Raw genomic sequence first — 22,523 nt, forward strand, 5'->3', positions numbered from 1 at the left:
CACTTTGTCTTCTTTATTCTGAAATTTAATTTAAAGGAGAACTATTTTGACTCAGTGGGGTGTTGCAGATGGTACTTGACTTGCTCACAAAACAGGACCTTCAGGGATGGTTTCAAGTATTGCAAGAGTGGTAAAAGGAATCTATTGCTGTACAAAGAGGCTACTTACAAGAAGATGAAAGGCAAATTAAGATCAGAAAAGATGACATACAAACTAAACTGTTTTAGATGGGTATGAAAAGGTCTAACTGATAACGTGACATTTTTACCTGATGACAGTCCTTGAGAAAGTCTGGTGATCACCCAAGTCATTAAAGTTTACCATCTGGGAACCATGAATATCTGCATCAAGCTTTTTATCAGTGATATGTAGCAATATTTCAGTAGCGCAAAGATTAACATGCTGGTGGTGCTAAAAGTCAAGTGGCCAGCAAAATGGACAGACTTCAACTGCATCATTTCACTTTGCAATGAAATAATGACAAGCTAGCAGATGAACATACAGACCAGCAATCGCCAAAGGCAAGATTAAAATTAATTAGACCACAATTTCTAATGTAGCGCCAAAACCTACAGTAACGCTAAAAATATTATGATATTGAAGAGTCACACATCAACTTTAGGAAGTGGATTAATCAGAAACTTGTGTACATTTGAACTACATAGCAATTAAATAATGTAATCAAATTCTCCACTGTTATCCGCCAGCTTTTATCAGATCTGAAAGTCAAACTTCTTGATATGCAAAAGGAAATTTTTCACATACAGTATTTCATAGATTCATAATAACCTGTAACACCTTTTAGTACAACTTTGATATTTTTAATCTAGGAAACGCACTTCTTTGATAAGCTTTAATTAAAGATCATTGAGACGAAAAGAAAAATAAATCTGTAATATCAGATTCCACACATCCAACAACCTGTGCAGGAATGAAACGTATGTGATTTTTTTTTTAATCTGGTGGTCATCAAAATACAGCGAGCACATCAAGCCTCTCTTTTTAATCAAATGCCAACATCTGTATGTCTCTGTTAATTATCAACGTGTATCTTTTCACTGATGCATATGGTCCATGAGAACGGAGCAGGAAGATTACAGTGCAGATTCAAAATGTAGTAAAAGTCGTCACAACACCTGGTGCTACCGTTGGTGATACATATTTCTTTGAAAACAGTTGTCCTTAAAGTTAAAATTAATAACTATTTGTTTAATGAAGTTGGGAATAGTTAGATAAAGTTAAACATCTCTATTAAAATTATACAAAAAATATGTAACAGCTGTTGTTTATTGTAGTCACGAGGGTGATTGACACATAGCAAACAGAGTATTCTATAGCTTTTATTATGTGGACTTTAAATGACAGCACATGAATATATGCATGGATATTAAGTTGCAAATGAAGGTTCCCAACTTTTCAGAGAGTGATTGGTAGCTGTTGCACAATAATAACTATCTGAATGAAATAAATTATGCAAGAAACAGCGTCTACAATCAGCCAACAAGTCAAAGACGACTTTGCAAATTTGCATGAATCCTCTTTACGGGAACAACAAAGGGACATGAGTTTAAACAAACTGTTTGACAATTGGGAAAAAAATGTTAAATGTTAGAGTTAGCTAACATGTACCAGTGCAAAGCCACACTAGCCAACAGCTCATAGGAGAGTGAACTTACATTAACAAGAAAAACATAAATGCTATATGGACATGAAAACTCCACTGGTAAGATTATGTTATTCTTTGTCTGATGGGAGGTTACTCTTTTACACCTTTGTAAGATAAAAAAAAATGTGTGCACAATCAATAGCAATACAAAGAAATCATACCTTCAAAACCTTAAGCAGTACTTTGACATATAATATATTACATTGTTTTTAAAAAGTCATCTTGTACTTGAGGATATTTTTATTCTGTGATTGTGACTTGGGTTGATTGGTTAACCTTGTTCATCACATAAACCCATGTGTTTGGATGTCAGTGACCAAAGAAACATGACTTTAAAATAGCCATTGTAAATAGCTAATAAATGATTATAAATACATAATAATACAATTTCAACTATAACTGTATAATTATTCCATGTTAATGAACAATTAATTGATTTCATTGTTTGTTAACTAGTTTATAGACCACTGGACTCTTTCTGATGTTTGCTGAAATTCTGAAGCTGAAGTTTATAAAAATTATCATAGTAGTTATAAATGTTATGAATATTTTTAATTAATTCAAATATTTATACTATTTATATCATAAATATTATTATGAAGATTATAGCGATTAAGATGTAATATTTGATTTAAGGAAACGTAAGACTAGGCAGGGTGGAGGTACTTGTGGTTTATGTTTGCTTTTTAATTTTATTAGTACCTTTTCTCTGCTTTTACTTTCTCTGTATTTTTGGTTTGGCTTAGGCACAGAGAGTGTTTGAGCAGGTTTAAGAGCAACACAGTGGTTGGTATAAGTGCACAAAAACAAACACAAACTAACGACATAAACATACATTTTAACATTACTAATTATTTGAAAAAATTAATACATTAAAAGAACTATTTACAAAAAATAATCAGCTATCAGCTTGCCATTTATTAACAATGGTTATTACAAAATGTTTAATGATGGTTACAAAACTATGGTGATGTCAACTTCCTCCTCTTTTTACAGCATAAGTGACTGAGATCAAAAGTCACATCCAACTCCAAAAAGTCACTTTAGAACACTAGGTTTAGGTTGTGCTCACTTTTCAACACTGGCATTTAAACCCCTCATTTGCATATTCGAATCACCCCCCCCCCCCTTTTTTTTTTTTGTTTAGGGCCACATTAGAACAATCCTCTATAATCTTTATTATCCAGTGGGTAGGACATGTGGGCAAAAAGGCATAAGGTGGGTACTGGTGACATGCTACATGTTATTCTGGAGTCATTTACCAAAAGCACCAATGGCTTTAGTGCACTTTAGGTCTCTCCTTCAGGCCACGTTCCACAGTTAATATGCAAAAGTCCACAACCACAAGTAAAGATTTTAGTGCTTAAACCTCTCATCTCTAGAGCTGAACATCCTCTACTACTGATACCAAATCAAACTCAGAGTTTGCTCTGTTTTGCCTAAATATATTTACTGCTTTGTCTCAATCAAAAAACAAAAAAGAAGCAATAAAGATGACTGAAACTGACACACTGGTTGAATAAAAGAAGGCATTTACATTGGGACTGACCTGATGGCAGTGTGGGTTGGACTCTCTGCCATATGAGTACAAACTCCTCTCTGTTTTACCTGGAAGAGGAAGAAGAAAGGGCAGTTAGGCAGTTAGCAAAAGCAATCAGCTTAACAAAGACTGATCTTTATAACTACAGGAAGGAAAAAACAATTACTGGTGTGGAAATTATTCAGCTTTAACAGATCAATCAACTCAAAAGACATGTTAACACAATAACACTACACAGCGTCGGTACAATCAGGTCCAGGCAAAGTTGCCCTTTGTCACATGCTCTCACCATCACCAACAACAGGGACATATTTCCCCGGAACATCAAAACTGTGCTATAGTTTTTCTATCTATTAATTTAAAGGATAATTCATTCACAAGGAGCCACAGAAAAAAGAACTTTTTGTAGAAACAGCCAAAGCCAGTTTTCCTGATCACAGACAGTGTGTGTGCTCTGTATGTTTTCTGCTCGCTGATCTCTCTGCACAACAAAACGTACATCTGCTATGCCTGCAATGCATAGATCCGCATACAGAAAGGCAAGGGCTTTGTGCCACAAAAACAAAATCAACGCTTTCATTCTCCTCTTTCTTTTAGGTGTAGATTTAGTTTCTTTGCATGTCCAGACAAAACAAACTGTGAGAAAAAGAATCGAGTGTTCTGCTGAACAGAAAAATTAAAAAGCAACCTGCCTCACGGAGAAAACTGAACTCTCCTAGTGAATTTACGAGTAAAGATGTATATAGTACATCGCCAACTCTAATGGTTTGCCATATATGGTATTATTCTGCTCTTTCCCATCTTTGTCCCTTTGGAGAGTGATGTTCCATAGAGACTAATTAGTGCACTCGCTAGGCAACCAATTCTACTGAAGAAAATAGTCAATTCTTGAGCAGTTGCATACTACTGTGTTCAGGCTATGCAGACTATTTTCTGCATTCCATTGTGGGATTTTTGAAGGCAGCAAATAATGGATGAATTTTACACTTAGAGTTCAGTCTCCAAAGTTATTGACAATGATGTGATTTTGGGAAAAAATAAGCATTTCTAAATGACTTTACAGTAAGTATCAACCAACAGCCACCAGGCAAGTTGGAATGAAGCTGAAAACCAAGACTCTGTAATCAGCATATAGAACTGCAGTATGGGATTTGGTGACACAAATACATTCAAAATCATGGTTTATGTACATTTTCTAGAAAATGAAGATAATCCAGTTTCAATGGTCCATTGTGTGTGAATTTTTTCACCATTTTGCTTCCACACTATATCTCCCCAACAAACTAGTGGAAAGTCACATTTTGTTGTATGTGTGTGTCCACTTTGTCTTTTGAACATTTAAATATTTGTCCTGATGTAAGTGCTTATCTAGGAATTTTTATCTGTTACTTAAACATTTTTACATGTAAGCAGTGTTTCACAATTAGAAAGAAAAAAGATTTAACACTGCATATGTGTAATTATTGTTTTCCCAAAATAAGTATTTTTCCCTCAAAAAACACTAAATTTCCACTTCAGCAGTTAGAGAAGATTTATATTCATATTGTATTATAGCATTCAGAGAAATATTTATATAACATTTTATTTCTTCAAAATTGTAAAAAATAAAAAAAATATTACACATGTTGACAGTAGTTTCAAATTAATGAAGTTACAAAAAGAGATATATTGATAAAAATACATTGATTCTAATGTGCCAGCAAAATGCTCATTTTGAACCTGGCTTTAAAGAATCTGCAGTTTTCTGTTCTACAAATTGGTTCTCATTAGGGTTTACATAGTGAAATTTTGGAAAACATGTAATACAAAATAATGACGCTCTTAATTTAAATAACCAGCCAGAGAAATTCAACCTGTCTCTGCTTAACCTGGCAACAGCCTACTGCTACTGCAATACTATATTAAAGGACATTTCCATCAAAGATGTTGGAACCACACTGTGAAGATTTAACAAAGCCCTGTAGGAAAAGTTGCATACTACAAAATTTAGGGTTTGTGCGATTAATTTAGCATTTAATATTATGCCAAATGTATGACATAATTCTCCATGATTATCACTTAATATTAAAGCTCCATTTATTGAAAGTTTGGCTAAACTCCAACATTCAACATATCTCTTGAAAACCTTGCAAGGCATCATGTTCATGTAACTCTCTTCAAGAACTCAAATTTCTTGGTTAAAGTTTTACTGCAAAAGACTTTTTATTTTCCTTTAATTTCATTTATAAACAGTACAGAAACTATGATTTCTGTTCCTGTTGTTGGACTTGAAGGTCCTTAAAGCCCAAGGCAACATCTGATACAGATTTAATAGATGTAAGAAGAAAACAACACCCTCACCTACCCATTAGTTTTTATAGAACATCTTCGGTCAAACGTGTTGAAACATGTTTGATTGAAATCAGACATCAGAGCTCTTTGAATGCAGGCCAAGGATTGATCAGTACACGACAAGAAGGTGAAGCCTCGTTGGCAGGTAACCGACCATCACTTTAATACACAAACTGAGCGTGCCTGGCTGTGAAAAAGGTGTCTGATGAATTTCGAAAAATGCACCGCTGCGTGTAGACAACAAAGCTAATTTCCTCTCCAGCTTCTGAACAGGCTTTCCTCCCCTCTGAGCTGCGGGACCACTCCGGTGCCTATTTTTACCACGCAGACCTTCTTTTTGGATAAAACCTTAAATCTTGAGCCAGTCTAAATATCAAACCACAGTTAGTGTGTAATTACATTCTGCTGTCAGTGCAGTCGTATGAGATGAAATGGAGGGGTTTTACTGCAAGCGTGTGTGGAGGAAAATGAAGCGTGTACGTAGTGAAGGGTTGGAATCAGGCGAGTATAGACCAGCGCTGAATACGCGCCAACATGGTAGTCGATGCAGAAGAGGTTGATAATTACAGGCGTACAGAATAGGAATGTGGTCGACTGTGTGTGTGTGTGTGTGTGTGAGCGGGAGAGAGAGAGTGTGTGTGTGACCGATACGGCGGCTTCGGCTTCAGCTACGACTGATGCCAGCTGGACCGGTTTGGCATGCATACAAAGACTCCCACACACACACACACACACACACACACACACACACACACACACACACACACACACAAGTACTAGAAATCACTAGCACAGATGCACAAACTCAGACCAATGTTGATATGTACTACACACACACACACACACACACATACACACAAATGTACTTTTCACGGTACCGAAATATATCGAGCACATGCATTCAAAAATACTAACTCAGGACCACACACACACAAACAAATACCTATTTAGATTTGACACTGCACGCACCTCTGGTGAATACCACGGCCCGCAATGAATCCAAAAATCTTTCAACCACAAAATGCAAAATTTCTTATGAAAAATTTGTACACAATGTAAATGCCAGCATGGAAGGATAGATAATCCTCAGGCTTACCAGCCTCCTTAAAAGTAGCTATCATTTTTGGAGACACAATTTCAATTTTAAGAGTTAAAAGGATAAACTGTCAAGAAAAGTAGAACAGTTTTTACAAAATACAACAAAATGTTTTTGTATTCATTTTTTTTCAGTTTCTTCTTTTTTTTCCTTCTTTTATTTATTTATATTGATCAAATACTTACTTATAGAAGGTAATAATTGCTCATCACTGGAAATAATGATTAATGTAATAATGTCTTGCTATATTATATGACTATGTGGTTATAGGTCCAAACTGCTAGGCGATAAAGACACTTGTCTGTTTGAAGGCCCCCCAAATTTTGTATAATAGAAAGAGAGGCCAGCATAAAAGGTTCCAGCCCTCAGTCTTTTCGCATTACCTCTGTCTGTTTGAGGGCCATTAAAATGGATGAGTGCCAGTGTTGGCATGAGTTTTGTCTCCTCTGGCACTAAATTAAATACCTACTGGAGCACCATTTTATTTATGTATACAACTACCTATATATATACTTATGTGCATGCTGTGAATACACACGTAGGGCAATAGGTATGTACCCTATCTACGGATACACTCACACACAAGCGGTACTAAATAATTAGGTAATCCCACAAGACTTGGCCTATAGCAATATTTCCATGCATCTATCTCCTTTTAGTCTTTTAGGTTTATTGGAATTGTCAAAAGCTACAGCAAAAAAAAAAAAAAAGAAAAAAAGAGAAAAAATAGCTTTTTTTTTGTCTTTTTGTGCATCATCAACTGGCAAAAATGTAGATTTATGTGTGCCTTCCGATATGTTAGTATTTCGATTGACAGCTTTCCCACGTCTGCACACACTCTTTAAGCTGTGGTAAATAATATGCTGTAAGGTGCATCTTTGTTTTCTTAAAAATGAAATATTATTATTTAGAGCTTATACCTTTGTCAAAACATAAAAAGTTGATGCAAATTAGATGATTTTACAATTGAGCAATTTCTATAATCCAGTAAATACAAGAATGTATCAATTAACAGTGACCCCAATGCAGACGCTACAACAAATGCGACAAAAATAGATTCTGAATTGAGGCTTTCACAACCGCACAACCCCGATCTGTCCCTTTTGTCTCAACATGCTGACCTTTTCACCTCCACCACCTCTGCAGGCTGAGCTCATGTATTACACACACAAACAAAAATCCCTGGTATTTTAATTTGGCTGTAAAAGAAAGAGCAGTATTAAAAAAAAAGGAAGAAGGAGCGAGAGAGAGAGAGAGAGAGAGAGGGAGGCAGGGATGGAGTAAACAGGATGGGAAGGGTCAGCCTTCCAGATCACACACCCTGTCACAGTATACCATGAATGGACACACACACACACACACACACACACACACACACACACACACACACACACACACACACACACACACACACACACAGAGAGAGAGAGAGAAGCATTTCATTTCACTGCCTTGAACTGGAAAAAGATTTATGAACCAAAGAGTCTATTACTTGATAAAACGAGGAGAGTTTATTAATATATAAAGCCGTCACAACACAAAGTAAGTCTTAATTAAATGCTTTTTAAAGTGGATTTTGTTAAAGAGGCCTTTTGAGATATAATTGGTATAAAACTTCTTCTCCTCAACTGATTCTTTTTTCATTTTGCAGCAGATGAAGGGCCTCCTTTGATATATTTTTATGGACGTGAGAAAAAAAATATACAAAAATCAGGAAAAAATGTAAAAAAAATTCTTAAAAGACCAAAATGTATTTAATCGGCTCCATTTTTATTTTCTCTCATTTCTGGTATAAAGTAAGGCTTTTTATAAACAAATATATTTTTCCATGATAAGGTTTCAAATTCCGCATTCCTTTGTTTATTTGAAAAATAGAAAATACAGTTACACAATTAAAAAATATATTGTTCATCTCTGTGATGCACATTTTAATCACCTTTTGGTTCAACCTTTGTCTCTTGAGGGAAAAAAAAACATAACTCAACTAATCTTGCTGTTTTTTTAACTTAGAAAATGTAAAGTACTTCAGTTAACTTTTTTGATAATCTCAGATAAATCAGCCAAATGAATCCACTTTTTAAAACAGTCCATTTGATCTGATAACAATCTCCTTATTTCAAGTCCTTAAAACCACAAAAGCCCTCCTCTTCAAAAGCTTTTTCATAGTTAAAAATACAGATTTCATGAAAACCCTTTTTGACTCAGTAGGGTTCTCGAACAACGTCATTTTAGGGTTTAGGAGATCAGTCTTGAAAGACCCTATAGAAGACTGTTAAGAGCTCTGTCAACCTCTAACAATCAATGGCTATTCAGACATTGTATTTTGTTTGTGCAGAGACCTTATTGTTCCTTCCTTCGTGAACCATGGAAGTCTTTTTTTTTTCTATAAAGCTGAGTTGATCTCACTTCTAGGCTTCTAGGACTCTAGGATGTTCAGAGTTTTAGTTAAATGTAAGACTGAAGCCTCATAATATCCATAAAAACTCAGATTTGGGGTTCTTAAAAGATATCCCAGTGCGATAAACATATTTTTAATGCTTCCTGTCTTCCTGTTTCTTAAATTGTCCAATAAACCAATCTTTTTATTTCAACTTGTTGCTGCTTTCTCTTCTTCTTTGTGCAAACACTTCATTTTTGTGGAATATAATAACGTAAGAAAGCTTGCTTAAAGCTTACTCAAATTCTACAAATCTCTGATACATCTTAATGACTGGAGGAGCTCTCACATAAAAGGTTTGAGGGAATTAGGCTTAATGAAAACACCTTTCTAATTGTTTCACAAACCCTCAAACAAGTATTCTTCAGGCTTTCAAGTTCCATCAAGAGCTTCTTTGCTGATGAGTAACCATGGAACTTTTGCTTTCCCCAGATACTCTGACAGTGACAGTCATCTCTTTTTGTCCCTAGTGTGTCAGAAAAATTCAAAAACAGTCTCAAATCTTTAAAGAACCCATCAAAGAAGATTTCAGAAGATGCCTTCACGCACAGACCTCTGCGTTTCTCTTAGGAACCCCAAAGACATTTAGTTTCCTGAGAAAACAAACCTAAAGATTGTTGGCTGTGAGAAGGAAGTAAAGATACTGGCATTTGTTAGATTATGCTGGCTGCAGAGGTACAAAAGGTGGCAAAGTCAGTCCACTCCGCTGTATGAAAGCCCATAGAGAAGTCGGTGAGGCAGCAAGACCAAATCCCTGCTAATCCACAATGCACAGAGACTGAGGCGAAGTACAAATCAGCTCCATTACAAACTGAGAGCCAACAGTAACCGGGAAGCTTGTCTGGGGTATTAGCTATAATGACACAGCTTGTTAACAGGCCCTTAACTGAACTTACTCATAGTCACCTAGGCTCGATTCAGATTTTGAGAGTCTGCCTCATCAGTGCCTCAGTCCTTGTATAAAGGCCAGTTCCCATTATTTTCACTTTACATGACATCAAACTGCCAGGTTTTTAAAAGGACAGGTCATCACAAAATCAAATTGACATAATTTTCCTCTGGTTGTAGAGCTATTTATCCATCCAGATTATTTTGGTGTGTATTTGGTTGTAGAGATGTCCCCCTTCTCTTTATTATAACAGAGATAGGTGGTTGTTTTGTAGTGCTCAAGACAACCAAAATATATCTTTGAAAAATTCTGTCACAAAAATCAATAATCCTGTTTATGTAGGAACTATTTTCTTTATATGCTAAGTGTCAGCTAATATAAAATGATAAAGCTGCATATGTATATAGCATTATTTCTACTTCCTTGAAGCAAACAGAAAAAAGTGCCAGGACAAGAGTAATGATTGATACACAAAAGTGATAAAAAATTTTTGTAGTTTTAAAGTTTCAAAGTCTTCATTTACATTCACTGGCACAAACTCGGTATAACATCTGAAATGACTTGTACTACAGTAGATAAGCAGATATAGATCTTTATCGAGGTTCATTAAAGTGCTGCCAAACTCTGTCCTCAGCAGAGATGGGCAGTAACGCGTAATCCGATTACTTTTTTCAAGTAACGAGTAAAGTAAGGGATTACTATTGCAAAAGAGGTTATTAGATTACTATTAATTTCCTGTAAGGAACGCTGCGTTACTGCGTTACTAAAACCGTGATTTTTTTGCGAGAATGTCTCATGACAGTGACGTAAGCGAGTGCGACGTTCGTGGCAACAGCTGTGTGCAGATCAACAACGGATAATATAACGAGTGCGGGAGAGAGTATGAGCGTGCAGCGTTTAAAGCGTGGAAGTACTGACCTTACTTTGAGTTTGATTCCGTAAAAAGTGACAAAAACATTAGCGTCCGCTGTTTGAAGAAAACTTCTTTTTACAGCGAAAAAAACCCCTAAACTTCCGCACAAGCACCGAGTGCGTTACGCTGGCACAGGAATGTGAAATTCACAGAGAAACTCGCGGATTCTTCCACTGACATGACGGTTGCGAATTACCTGCACCAGGGCAAACCTCCGCCTGCCTCACTCCTGCTAAACAGGTAAAAATAGAGCTACAGGACCGTTGATGCTTTGATTTTATTTATTTTCTGCTGTGTTTTACTTGCATCTATTTGAAAGAGTGAGTGTAAACACAAAAAACTATTTTATTTTATGTGCTGGAATGTGTAGAAAATAGGTTTAAATGTTAAACAAATTTCTTCCAGTCAGAGAATGTTGCATATAATTTAATTTGTGCTTGATGCATAAAGTTAAAAGATTAAAACTAATAAAACAAGTTTTAAAAAGAGACTTTTTCATTTGATTAGATTTTATATGATGGATTATGCAGAAAAAGTAGAACTGGGATTGAAGTGATTGAAGATCTCGCTTCATTACCTATTCAGGGTGTAAATCATGTTTTTAAAAAGTAACTAAGTAACTAATTACTTTCAAAAATAAGTAATCAGTAAAGTAACGGGATTATTTTTTGGGGGAAGTAATCAGTAATTAGTTACTGATTACTTTTTTCAAGTAACTTGACCAACACTGGTCCTCAGGGGCATTCAGAAAGTCAGGCACACTGCAAGAGTCAATATCTAAAGTATACAGCACTTTACATTTAGCTAGTTTCTAACACCTGTGTCTTTCCTGTTGAATAGATGATAGGTATGTATATCTCAGGACACTGACACTTGACAACCCCCAAGAACAGCGTTGGGTTATGCAATACTTTTGGCATACTTGTTAAATTTACTTTGTGGATCAAAGCACAAATGTCCTGAAAAGTTACTTTTTCCCTATAAAAGCTAATTGGAAAATGGTAAATGGTAAATGGCCTGTATTTATATAGCGCTTTACTAGTCCCTAAGGACCCCAAAGCGCTTTACATATCCAGTCATCCACCCATTCACACACACATTCACACACTGGGATTTGGGAAAAGGATTTGGGAGTCATGTAGTTGGTGTGACTAAGAAGATGTTAACTAAGTAATTAAAGTTTCTGTAAGCATATAAATACATCTGACAAATTACCTTTTGTCATGTCACAGCTTTGCAAATTAAAGAAGAAAAAGACCTGTAAAATATGAAATACTTACCATAAATCAATGACAGTCTACACCTGCTATAGTGTAAAAGTAATGATTTGGACAGGATTCTAGCCTCTGTGAAGCCACAGATGCTTCTTGCATCCAGACATAGGTCAAGGCACATCTTAATAATTTTTGACACATGTGAGAAACTTGTCTTCAGGGCTTTCTGCCCCCCAAAAGTTTTCTAATACATCTAACATTTATGAGAAGATCAATACAAAGTTTTGGTTTTACACGCAACACAAAAACATCATCTCCCAGATGAAATGGATCCATTCATCCACCACAGCTTGCACTTTACACTGGCCTTGTCACTCTTTACATCTATGTATTTCTGTTTAGAAGTTTTGCTGTCAGAAAGCCTTTCTCAGGGAGAGCTCTGAAAGCAAACGTCTCCCAATGCAATCTTTTTTCCCTCAAACTTTCATTGTGATCGGTCAGTTCCAATGGAACAATAATGATGATGTTACAGGAAGAATACCAACATGATATCTGGACATGTAATGCAGGAAGCTTGGAACATTTTTACTTCCTGTGGCCAATGTTTAAAACTACTGGTGGTAAAGAGCTCATTCACTTCTAATAAGAGACAGAAAGGAAGAGCAAGTCCGAGACAAAGCAATCCACTCTACATCTTCAGATCAGTATAAGGCTACTGTGTAAATGAGGGTTTGCATTTTCTTCTTCATTAATTAGCTCTGCTATGTTAATGTTAATCTTAATTACTTTAATAAAGTTTCATTAACTGCAGCACAACAAACAAAGTGATAACATCAGTTACTGTGTAAGCAGAAATAACTGCAACCACAGTGCAGAGAGAGCGCAGAGCCACAGAGCCGTTTTCCTGTCAGTCACTGGAATCAGCTGTTAGAGGAGAGAAGAGGCGCTTTTCTCTGTTTTTATTCTGCACGCTCCATCGTGTCCGTCACATCTGACAGCTATCAGTTACTACTCTTTCTTTCTGATCCAGCAGGCAGCAAGAGATGAAAACCGCAAGATGGAGTTGTTGAAGGAGTCACCGTCGGCGTCTTGACTCTTTCTTTCAGAGGTTGAGAGAGACGTCAAGTCTTTTTCTGCGTGAAAGGAAACACTCAGAAGACATGATCTCCTCTGACACCCATATAATGGGTCCATTTTAATAAAGTATGTGACTAATAGCGCGATTTGACGAGGATGGCAAAGATGAGATGAGAGGAAAGAAAGAGGAGAGATAGAGAGGTGGTGGGGGGGGATGAAGATGGATAGAAGAAGGGTTAAACTCCCTCTTCCTGCAATGAATGTGTGTGTGTGTGTGTGTGTGCATGTGTGTGTGTGTGTGTGTGTGTGAGTGTGTGTGTGATGGGGGAGGGTTGGACTGTGCAGACATGAATCATTCTGAGCGATTCAAGCGTTTCCATGACACCACCGGGCACCGGTCCAGAAGTTTCTACAAAGTCTGAAAGGTAGCGACACACACACAGACACGTACACACACACACAATCGCACACTCCAACAGACACTCTGAAACCACGCAAACCACACTGCCAGCTCTGAATTTGAAGCCATCTACACACCTATTTATTCATGGTGTTGTCTTCCAGTGTAAAGCGTAACATTTTTCAGGGGGGAGATCAACATTAATTTAACAGATGATGGTCGATGAGTAACAGACAATCCCCCCCCCCCCACTCACACACACACACACCGCCACCCTTCAATCCCAGCAGGCATTGATGCTTTGGCACCACAGCGAGTGAATACATCAAACAACAGATGAACGTATACGAGCGACGAGAACGACTTGAGAGACGCAGCATCGAGTCTGCATCTGTTGGTATCTACCTTCAGCCATAGCGGAACAGATCAGACTGCTGATTGGAGTCTGGATTCACTGTTTTATATGTGTGTGCTTCCTTACTATAGAGAAGAGAGAGAAGTTAGATCCAGAAAAATATGTTGGGAATTTACAAGGAAAAAAAAAAAATCAGTTGTTAGTATTCAGAATTGTTATTTAATGCTGCACTTCATGTCTTTGTTTACTCTTGGACTCTGTTAGAGCAGGTCTGCATGTCTAAGTATTCACAGTAAACCTTATTCATCCTATATTGGGCCTTGGTGCAAGCCCCGTGTTCATCCACTGTCTCTGTCTATCAGGCTTTCCCCTCCCTCTTATCTGATTGGCTGAATCCTGTTACACAGAAGGTGTAAACAGCAGGTGGGTGGAGCTTCTGAGAGGTTTCATATTGGGTATTTTTGCTCTCAGTGACATCATACAGAGTCACGAGCTGTCTGAAATCTAACATTTAGAGGAGTCTGAAGCCATGGATGTTGCTGCGAGTACAGATATGGTGAATTGGATATTTCACAGAGAATTAAATTCCCACATGTTCACAAAGGTCTGTGAGCAAGAGGAAAGCAAGAACAGTATGTCACAATACTGTACTTTACGTCCTTTTCATAATCAGAAGATGCTTACAGCATGTGTCTGTCTGTCTATCTAACATAATGTTGCTGCAGGGTTCTTAGAGATATGTTTCTGTCTTGATTTAATGTGTGAAAATGTAAATGCTAAAGGGAATTTGTAGCTTTTTGGTAGGTTGTCTCCATTCGTCCAGATGTTCATCACACAGCTCTAAGAGGTTCCCCTGCTGATTCACTGTGTGAACCTCAATTTTATTAATACATTTACATTTATGAATCAAAGTAATTTCCACCATGAATTACAAAAATAATTTAAAACTCCCTGTGAAGACTTTCTACAGTATCCAGTACCACTGACACATCTGGTATGTGTATCAAACTAAACAGCATAAAAATTGGAGGAATTTAGGGAGTTGTGTTTATCTTAGCTGTGGTTAGATCTCTTGTACTGATAGACAGAACCACATAGATTAGGTCTAGCCACTTTACCACAGCATTACGCTGCGTGCACTGACGCACTGCTGCAGTGAACAGAGGTGACCATTGAGGGATCTCTGCACATGAATCTGTGGGGTAAAAGTAACTTTTTTTAAAGAAAGTTGCTGCTGTGTGTACAACACATGATTTCAAAACACGAAACCTACGTGAGCAACCCACACATGGCTCATATAAAAACAAACGCACAGTTTCAACGGTGAAACAGCGCTCATCACAAAAGAACCTGAATTACTAACACAAAGTTTACAAGCTGAACAAAATCCTGTGTTTCTTCCTGCCACCAAAAACACACATTTAAAAAAATAGCAAAAAAACCAAAAACCTTCCACAAGTCCTGTGTTTTAAAACCATCCGGTAATAACATATTACTGAACCAATGAAACCAATATTTATTACCAAAATAATACAGTCTCATGTGACTTTTTCTCTTTAATGCTTCTACAAATAATGTTCCTAATTCAAAGTTGCCTGGCATGTGTCCCTCCTCCTCCAGCCTCCATAATAATTTTAAGCATTTTAAGTTTGCAAAACTCTATCCTTCATTCACTGCCCTTTATACACCTGACTTACTCCGCCTCCACTAACAGGTGGAGCGTGGCATTTGTATACAGCGTTGGGTAATACTAGTTTTAAAAGTATTGCCATCAAAAGAAGAAATAAACACCTGTTTGAACTCACTGCATGTAATCTGATATTAGTAGCACCTCTCCACTCATTGCCTGCTGACTTTCCTTGGAGGGATAAATTTAACCAAACTGAAAGCTAACCATTGCAGTTTCTCAGCAATTGTACCAGCAACCATGTCATCATAAAACAGTGGAGAGTAAATATGGTGCATTAGATAAGAAACCTTCCTCTTGAGTTTTGCTGATCTTTTATAAAGGAAAGCAGCATGTAAAATCAAGTTAATTATAATATAGACCACAATCACATATTTACCTCAAAGGCATTGTGATTCAAACACAAGAGTCTCCACAGCACACATGGTACACTATGGCACTGGGACATAGCCAAAGAAGCTCTGCTGGGAACCATTTACCTCCACTTATTGGAACTTGTTTTTAGTTTAGCAACAAGGCGACTTAAGTAACTTGTGAAAGAAGGTAAATTTAATGTGTCTGATCATTTTAAGAGCATCACAATTTAAAGTAAAAAGAATTTCTTGGTCTATGACCACTGATGTTTTCAGAGTCGGTGGGTTTGTGCGACCGTGCAGACAGACTGAAAATTCAGCTGCAGCTATCACACTTGCTCCCTGTTCATGTGAATGAGACCCAAAGAACAGGCCCCCCTCCCTTGTAACCAAACAGCCTTCATTGTCCAAAGCCCCCACCCCACGCTCATTGCATCCAAACACCCTCGCTCACCCCTCCTCCACCCTGGAATCAATAGACAAACAACACAAACAACAACGAGGCGACAAACAGGGCGATGCCACCAAACTGTCCAAACAGCAGGACTTTAACACAACTATTCAGATGAATGCTCCATGAGCAGCACGCTCTACAGGCAGCACGCTGTGTATATGACGTAGCGATAAATACGTTCACAGAGAAGGGCAAAAAAAATTTCCATCCTTTCATGATTTCATTTGACTTCAGTTTCAAAAATTTCTTCTACAAAGCTTCGAAACGTCGTCGATTTGCAGCAAAACGTGGATATGCGGCGCGAGTGCGTCGCGGTGTGTTTTCTCTATGTGTGTGTGTGCGTGTTGGGCTCAGACAAAACAGGGCTGCTGAAATGCGGCAGGCACTGCAGATTTTTGTTGGCTGGCTGACAACGCCGTGCCGGTGCCAAGCCCCGACGGCGGAAACGACTAAAAGACGCATAAGGCTGGCATTAGAGCCCCAAATCCCCCCCCTCCATCCCTCCTTCTCTTTTCTCCTTCTCTTTTCTCGCTCCGTGGCACGGCGTTTACTTTGGTCCGGGTCTGACTCGATTTGGCAACGTTCACATTGCCATCCGTGAGTTTATCAGTCTGTCTTCATTTCGCTCTGATTGTATGGGAGGATGGAGGTAGAAACATGGCACCTGAACACAGCAGGAGGTGTACAGTAGGTAGACTGCCGCGTTGATGTGGCGTTTGCCTTTTTTGGACATAATCTTTTTTTTTCTTTTTTTTTTTACAGTTTAACCTCCCCTCTTGCTTTTCGTGTCACCGAATGTTAAATTTGAAGGGCTTTCATTTTTTTTCGGGGTTTCTAGTTTCCTTGCCATATCTGCTGTCTTTGTCTTGAGGATTTTGGGCAGCACTTCCACAAATACCTCGGACACAAAAGCATCTGGAGTTACATCCACGAGGCACTGAGCCCATGTTCCTCCTAAAACCTAAAACAAATGAAGAAAACAACACACTCCAATTATGCTCCCAAGACAATAAAACACAGCAAAAAGAGAGGGAAAAAAATCTCCTGTAAAACATTCAGGATTACCAACAACTAAAAGCTTGATTCTGTGTTTGGAGTCCATTATTGATAGAACAATATTTAGCTGCGGAGTAAACAAAGGTGGGATGCTCCAGTCGTAGCTGTAAATTGTGTTTGTGCATTGTTCGGCAGACAGATGACGACTGCTAATGTTGAATTAAAAAGGTTCTTAGAGGTGGATTTAACACGTTTCCTCTTGTCTTCGGGGTTGAGACGGAAGGCGAACGACGTGGGGAGACAAAGAGAGAGGTAGCAAGGAGAGAAAAAGTGTGAAATTCTGAATTAGCAGCACAATATGGAAGTATTAAAGTGCAGCACAATGAGAAGTGAGAGCTAGACAGCAGAGAGCTGTTCGCTGACACCAACTAAATAAAGACGCTGTGTTCAGGCTCGCAAGGTTTTTACGTGTCAAGCAGAAAAAGGCCGGGAAACAAACCGGCTGTGAAACGCGGACACGGCTGGTTTTTTATGGTACAAAAATACATGTACGTGTTTCCTGACCTGACACTTTAGTCTCGCACTGCAATATTCAAATGTGTCATCCATGTTCATGCGGGTTGCACCTTTTTCAGCTCCCACTCTGTCTATTTACAGGATGTCTTATGCCTTTGAATTGCTAGATTCTGGCCTTGTTTACTGTAACAAGTAAGAATAATTCTTTAGAAATTGTTTGTTTTATGTGTGCATGTCCAAAGGTCCTCTTTGTCCTCTCTTCAAAGAAAGAAAGAACCACATAGGTTGTTTGTGCAAGGTCTTAAATTAAGCCACTGGTGGAGATTGTGTGAATAATTCCAGTGGAGCGTTTTATTGTGTGGGTATCCCTTTGAATTTCTCACCTTAGGGTAATGAGGTTTGATGCGTTTCAGTTAGCATGCTTTGTAGAAAACTTAAAAATCTTACAATTTAACAACATATGTTTAGGGTTACTGCTCATCATTGACAAAGAAACTAACAATAACCAAGCACTTAGTGAAAACAAAGTAAAGTGAAGGGGGAAAGCAACAGTGAACTAATACCAAGTAGAAATAGTTATACACAGTAAAGTCATGCTCATCATCTAATCAGGCAATAGGGAAAGCAACCGATATGGTCAGATCAGAATGACCGAAATACAAAACATCTTAATGCCAAAACCTGATGCTGAATGACGATGTTGTTCTTTTCTTTTTCATACTTCTATTTAATTTCTACATTGAAAACGCCCTTGGAGTGCCCTTCATGCTTTGAGGGTTGCAAGCAGGACTGTCAGTCCCTGTGAACCCGACCCGGAGCGTCATTTTGAACCAATATTTGGTAACATTTGGGCAATTAGCAGGTTGTGTTTGCAGTGTAGCCCAGAGGATGTAGCTGATGCACATACTGATACAGAAAGCATCCAAGCATCATTAAAAATTAGCAATCATATTTGTAAAATCTATCTGCTTTTTAATTTTCAAGTATTTTTTTGTAGAATAAGAATAGAATAAGCTTTGCACACATTTGACAGAATAACAATCCTTTAAAAGCTGAACAAAATGAAGCTAATGTTTCTAAGGACTGTTTTGAAACCGTGGCGGTGTCTTCCTCTGCCTGGTTCAACCTCCCTGTCTCTCTCCCTGTGGGAAGCGAGGAGGAGGGGCAACCCCAGAGAGACGGATAGCGGGTCAGGTGCTGTCAGACTGGAGAGGCCAAAGGTCAAAGGATCCTGGGGTTCAGCATCGCACACTGATTTTCTCCTGTCACTGTCATGGCTGTCGGTCTCGGATGAGTTCTAGTCCTTTCCTTCTTTCTTCTCCACCCTGTACAGATATTTTAAATTCTCTTTCATCAGTTTTGCTTCGTCTTTCTCTCGCTTCCTAATTTTTTCTTCTGTCATTTAAATCCATTTTGCTTCCTTTTTCCACAATTATCTGGCAGAGCTGGGTACAGAAAATCTTTTATCTACGGAAAAAAGTAAATTTAAAAAGAAATGTAAAACCTTATAAATGGGTCATATCTGTTTAGTGCCTATGTATGGGCAGCTCACGTTCTGATTTTATGAAGCCCAAAAAGAAGGTTTGAACTGACTTCACAGATCTGCTGGGTTCCTGATAAACTGAACCAACACTGCACTGAGAGGCAAGGACTAATTTCTATTAGGCAACAGGAACTGGCAGGGTTCTAATGTAAAACTTACTCTGACGGAGCTGAAAGTTTATTCATATCCACTCAGATCTGCTATAGCGATCTCCCGACTTCACAAATTTCGGATTTTTTCCTCACTTTCCACCATATTTTTCTTTTCCTCCCCCATTCTTGCTCTCTTGCCATCACTGACAGACCTCTTCCTCCACCCTGATTCCAGACTTAATGCCTGTATTTAGACAAATGTGACAGCATCTGAACACCTGGCCGGCTGTAATATGAGGGGTAGCCTACTGCTGTCGGTATGGGAGCCGCATCACAGCGCTGATGTGCTCTGTGTGATTTCAGCATGACCACCTGGCTGCAAAATAATGACATATCTGCTCCCACACACTGTTCGGGAGACCGTGATCAGAGCGGCTCTGTCGCAGCAGGGCAGACCCCACCTGACATCACACGGCGACGGAGGGGAGAAGAGGGTGGAAATGGATGGACAGCAGGAGAATGGACGGGGACGGAGGAGGGAGGAGAGAGGAGCCATCTGAGCGCCAGCGTCACCTGGTTTCCACAGCAATTTGTGAACAAACCATATTTTTGCACATTCAGTCCCAAATCAGCTGTAATAGCAAAAGGACTTTTGTACTTTGGGCACCACTTTGGCTTTACTAGAATGCACTCACCACAGGTCGAATTTATAATCAGGAGCAGTCAGTTTTCATAAGCTCAAAGGCTCAAAAACAACAAAGGCATCATTTCACTGACACCAATTGAAAGGCAAGGAAACAAAAAGAGTGGGGGAAACCAAAACCTCTAACTGGCTAAAACCACAATTTGCCTTTTCAAGAGGCCAAACTGTGATCAACGAAATATGCTTTTTTTTTTCAGATTAAAACAAGGCAAAAGGTCACCAGAGGGGCAGAGTGACAATATTCAGATGTAAACGAAAATTATTCGCACGTCGATCTATTATTAACGATCACGTCAGGTTGTTCAAGTGTGACTAGCTACAAGAAAGTGAAAGGGAAAACCTGTTCATGTTAGCTGGTACTTCTCATGCCGCTTGGCCTAAATACGTACAGAGGTGTCAACAAATTAAAATCACATATTAACAAAAATGAATTTAGCAACCGGTAACTGAGGCTTGAGTATAGAGCAAAGACTTCCTGCTCGGTGTAGTTGTCACTGTTGCAGATGCATTTAAAAAAAAACTCAAAGAAGGCGAAAGAGTTGTCTGACAATAGCCAGTGGTTTTGAGACTGCACTTTGGCTAATGCAATCCCTCTTTTCACTCTTTTTAACTGCATGTCACCAAGTATAAGTGGTGTATATACATACAGGAAGTTAAAAGAGATGAGTGACGATGAAATGCTCAGGGCATCATGGGAACCCCCCAGCAGCCTAAGCCTATTGCGTCATACATAAGGGTGGATTCAGGATTGTTGGTGCTGGATTCACCTTATCCAGCCCTAACTATACTTTTATCATAGGGAAGGTTTAAGCTTAGTCCTACAGGTAGGCTGGTTCCACAGAAGAGGGGCCTGAGAGCCGAAGGCTCTGCCTCCTATTCTACTTTTAAAAACTCTAGGAACCTGCAGTCAGAGAGAAAAGTGCTCTGTTGCTACTATGAGGTTTTTAAGATACAATGGGACCTGACAATTCAAGATATTTTAGCAGGACAAGATCTTGAATAAAACTAAGCATCAAAATATTGTGATGCTTAGTTATTTTTTTTTAAAGTTTGATCAAGTCTAAATGGATCTTTTTGAGTTTATGTACAGGCTCAAGATGTGACTCTAAGGCATGCCACTCTGAGTCAAGAGAATCAGGGTGGGACATTTTCAGAAGACTCCCATTCTCTGAGAAGGGGAGTCTTCTGAAAGTGTTTCCAGAAGTGAGAGCCAGTCTGAAGGTCCTCTTCCTATTTTAGGAGAGAAGAGTTACAAATGCAGTTTCTGTACTTGGGAGTTGGCAGGTTAATTTTCAATACGGTCTAGAGCAGTATAGGGTTGCAGTGCATGTGTAAAAAGAGCTTAAGAGGCAACTTTGCTTTCTCTTCATTATTCAGTCTGACACTGTGTTGATCTTAGTAATATCCTGCTTGGGAAGTTGGCTGTTGCTAGGTGCTTTGTGCTTTTTGTGTTGAAAAAACAAACATCACAATTTGAGAATCATTATTTCTTTAAGTTGTAAGACTTACAGCTCTCACGCTGCGCTCATCTCAAACACACTAAAACCGCTAAAATAACAGGTGATGTAGAGGTCTGGAACAAGCTGCCGGTTTCATGTAATCCAGCACACACACACACACACACACACAGACGCACACACACACATAAAACACTGACCCACCTGACAGTATCACTGCTTTTCTCCACCCACTGAGGTAGACTGGGAATTGAACTGGTCACCCTGGCAGATTTGGGGCGGTTTAACACTAACAGCATGGTTTTTCAGCTCTTTGTCAGCTCTGTTCCCATTCAGTGTGTGCCAGCAGAGACTGTGCCCGCTGCTTTCACATGGCACTGTCCTGGAAGCGTGGGAAAAAAAGGGAAAAGCTACTACTCTACCCTCGTCTGCTGCCATGGAAACTAACCAACGGTCGGGACATTAAGGCAGTGATACGCAGGGAAACTTTGTGGGCCACTATGGCAGCTTGGCCACTCTATTCCCCCCTCCTCTGTCAGGTTCACCCCCTTTCTCCTTCAGCTTTGTCTTTATGTTTTTTTTAGCATTTTGCTTCACACTCTGGTGCTCCTGCATCACAGAGTTCAACGTGTTTATGATTTTTGACAGTTTATTGAGAAATCAGAGTCAAGAAATTATTCTTATAATAAGTTAAAAACACAACATAATGACATAATCACAGTGGATTTAGTTTTACTTTCGATAAGCTGACCCATTATTTTTATTTCCTATAACCACTCCACAAATTTTGGGAAGACAGACCAA

The 22,523-nt window shown here is 38.6% G+C and overlaps 1 protein-coding gene across 7 annotated transcripts in view; it reads right to left on the reverse strand.

Moving 5' to 3' along the window:
* The window catches only part of LOC120747519 (transcription factor 4-like), a 241,178-nt gene that overhangs the window by 128,894 nt on the left and 89,761 nt on the right, over nt 1-22,523 (reverse strand). For all 7 annotated transcript variants that reach the window (XM_040053458.1, XM_040053457.1, XM_040053455.1 and 4 more), the window contains one exon: nt 3,216-3,274. In XM_040053458.1, the coding sequence (XP_039909392.1) occupies nt 3,216-3,274 (59 nt within the window). The remainder of the gene's footprint in view (nt 1-3,215; nt 3,275-22,523) is intronic.

This window comes from Simochromis diagramma, unplaced genomic scaffold (genome assembly GCF_900408965.1).
Source record: "Simochromis diagramma unplaced genomic scaffold, fSimDia1.1 OVJJ01000596.1, whole genome shotgun sequence".
Classification (NCBI taxonomy): Eukaryota; Metazoa; Chordata; class Actinopteri; order Cichliformes; family Cichlidae; genus Simochromis; species Simochromis diagramma.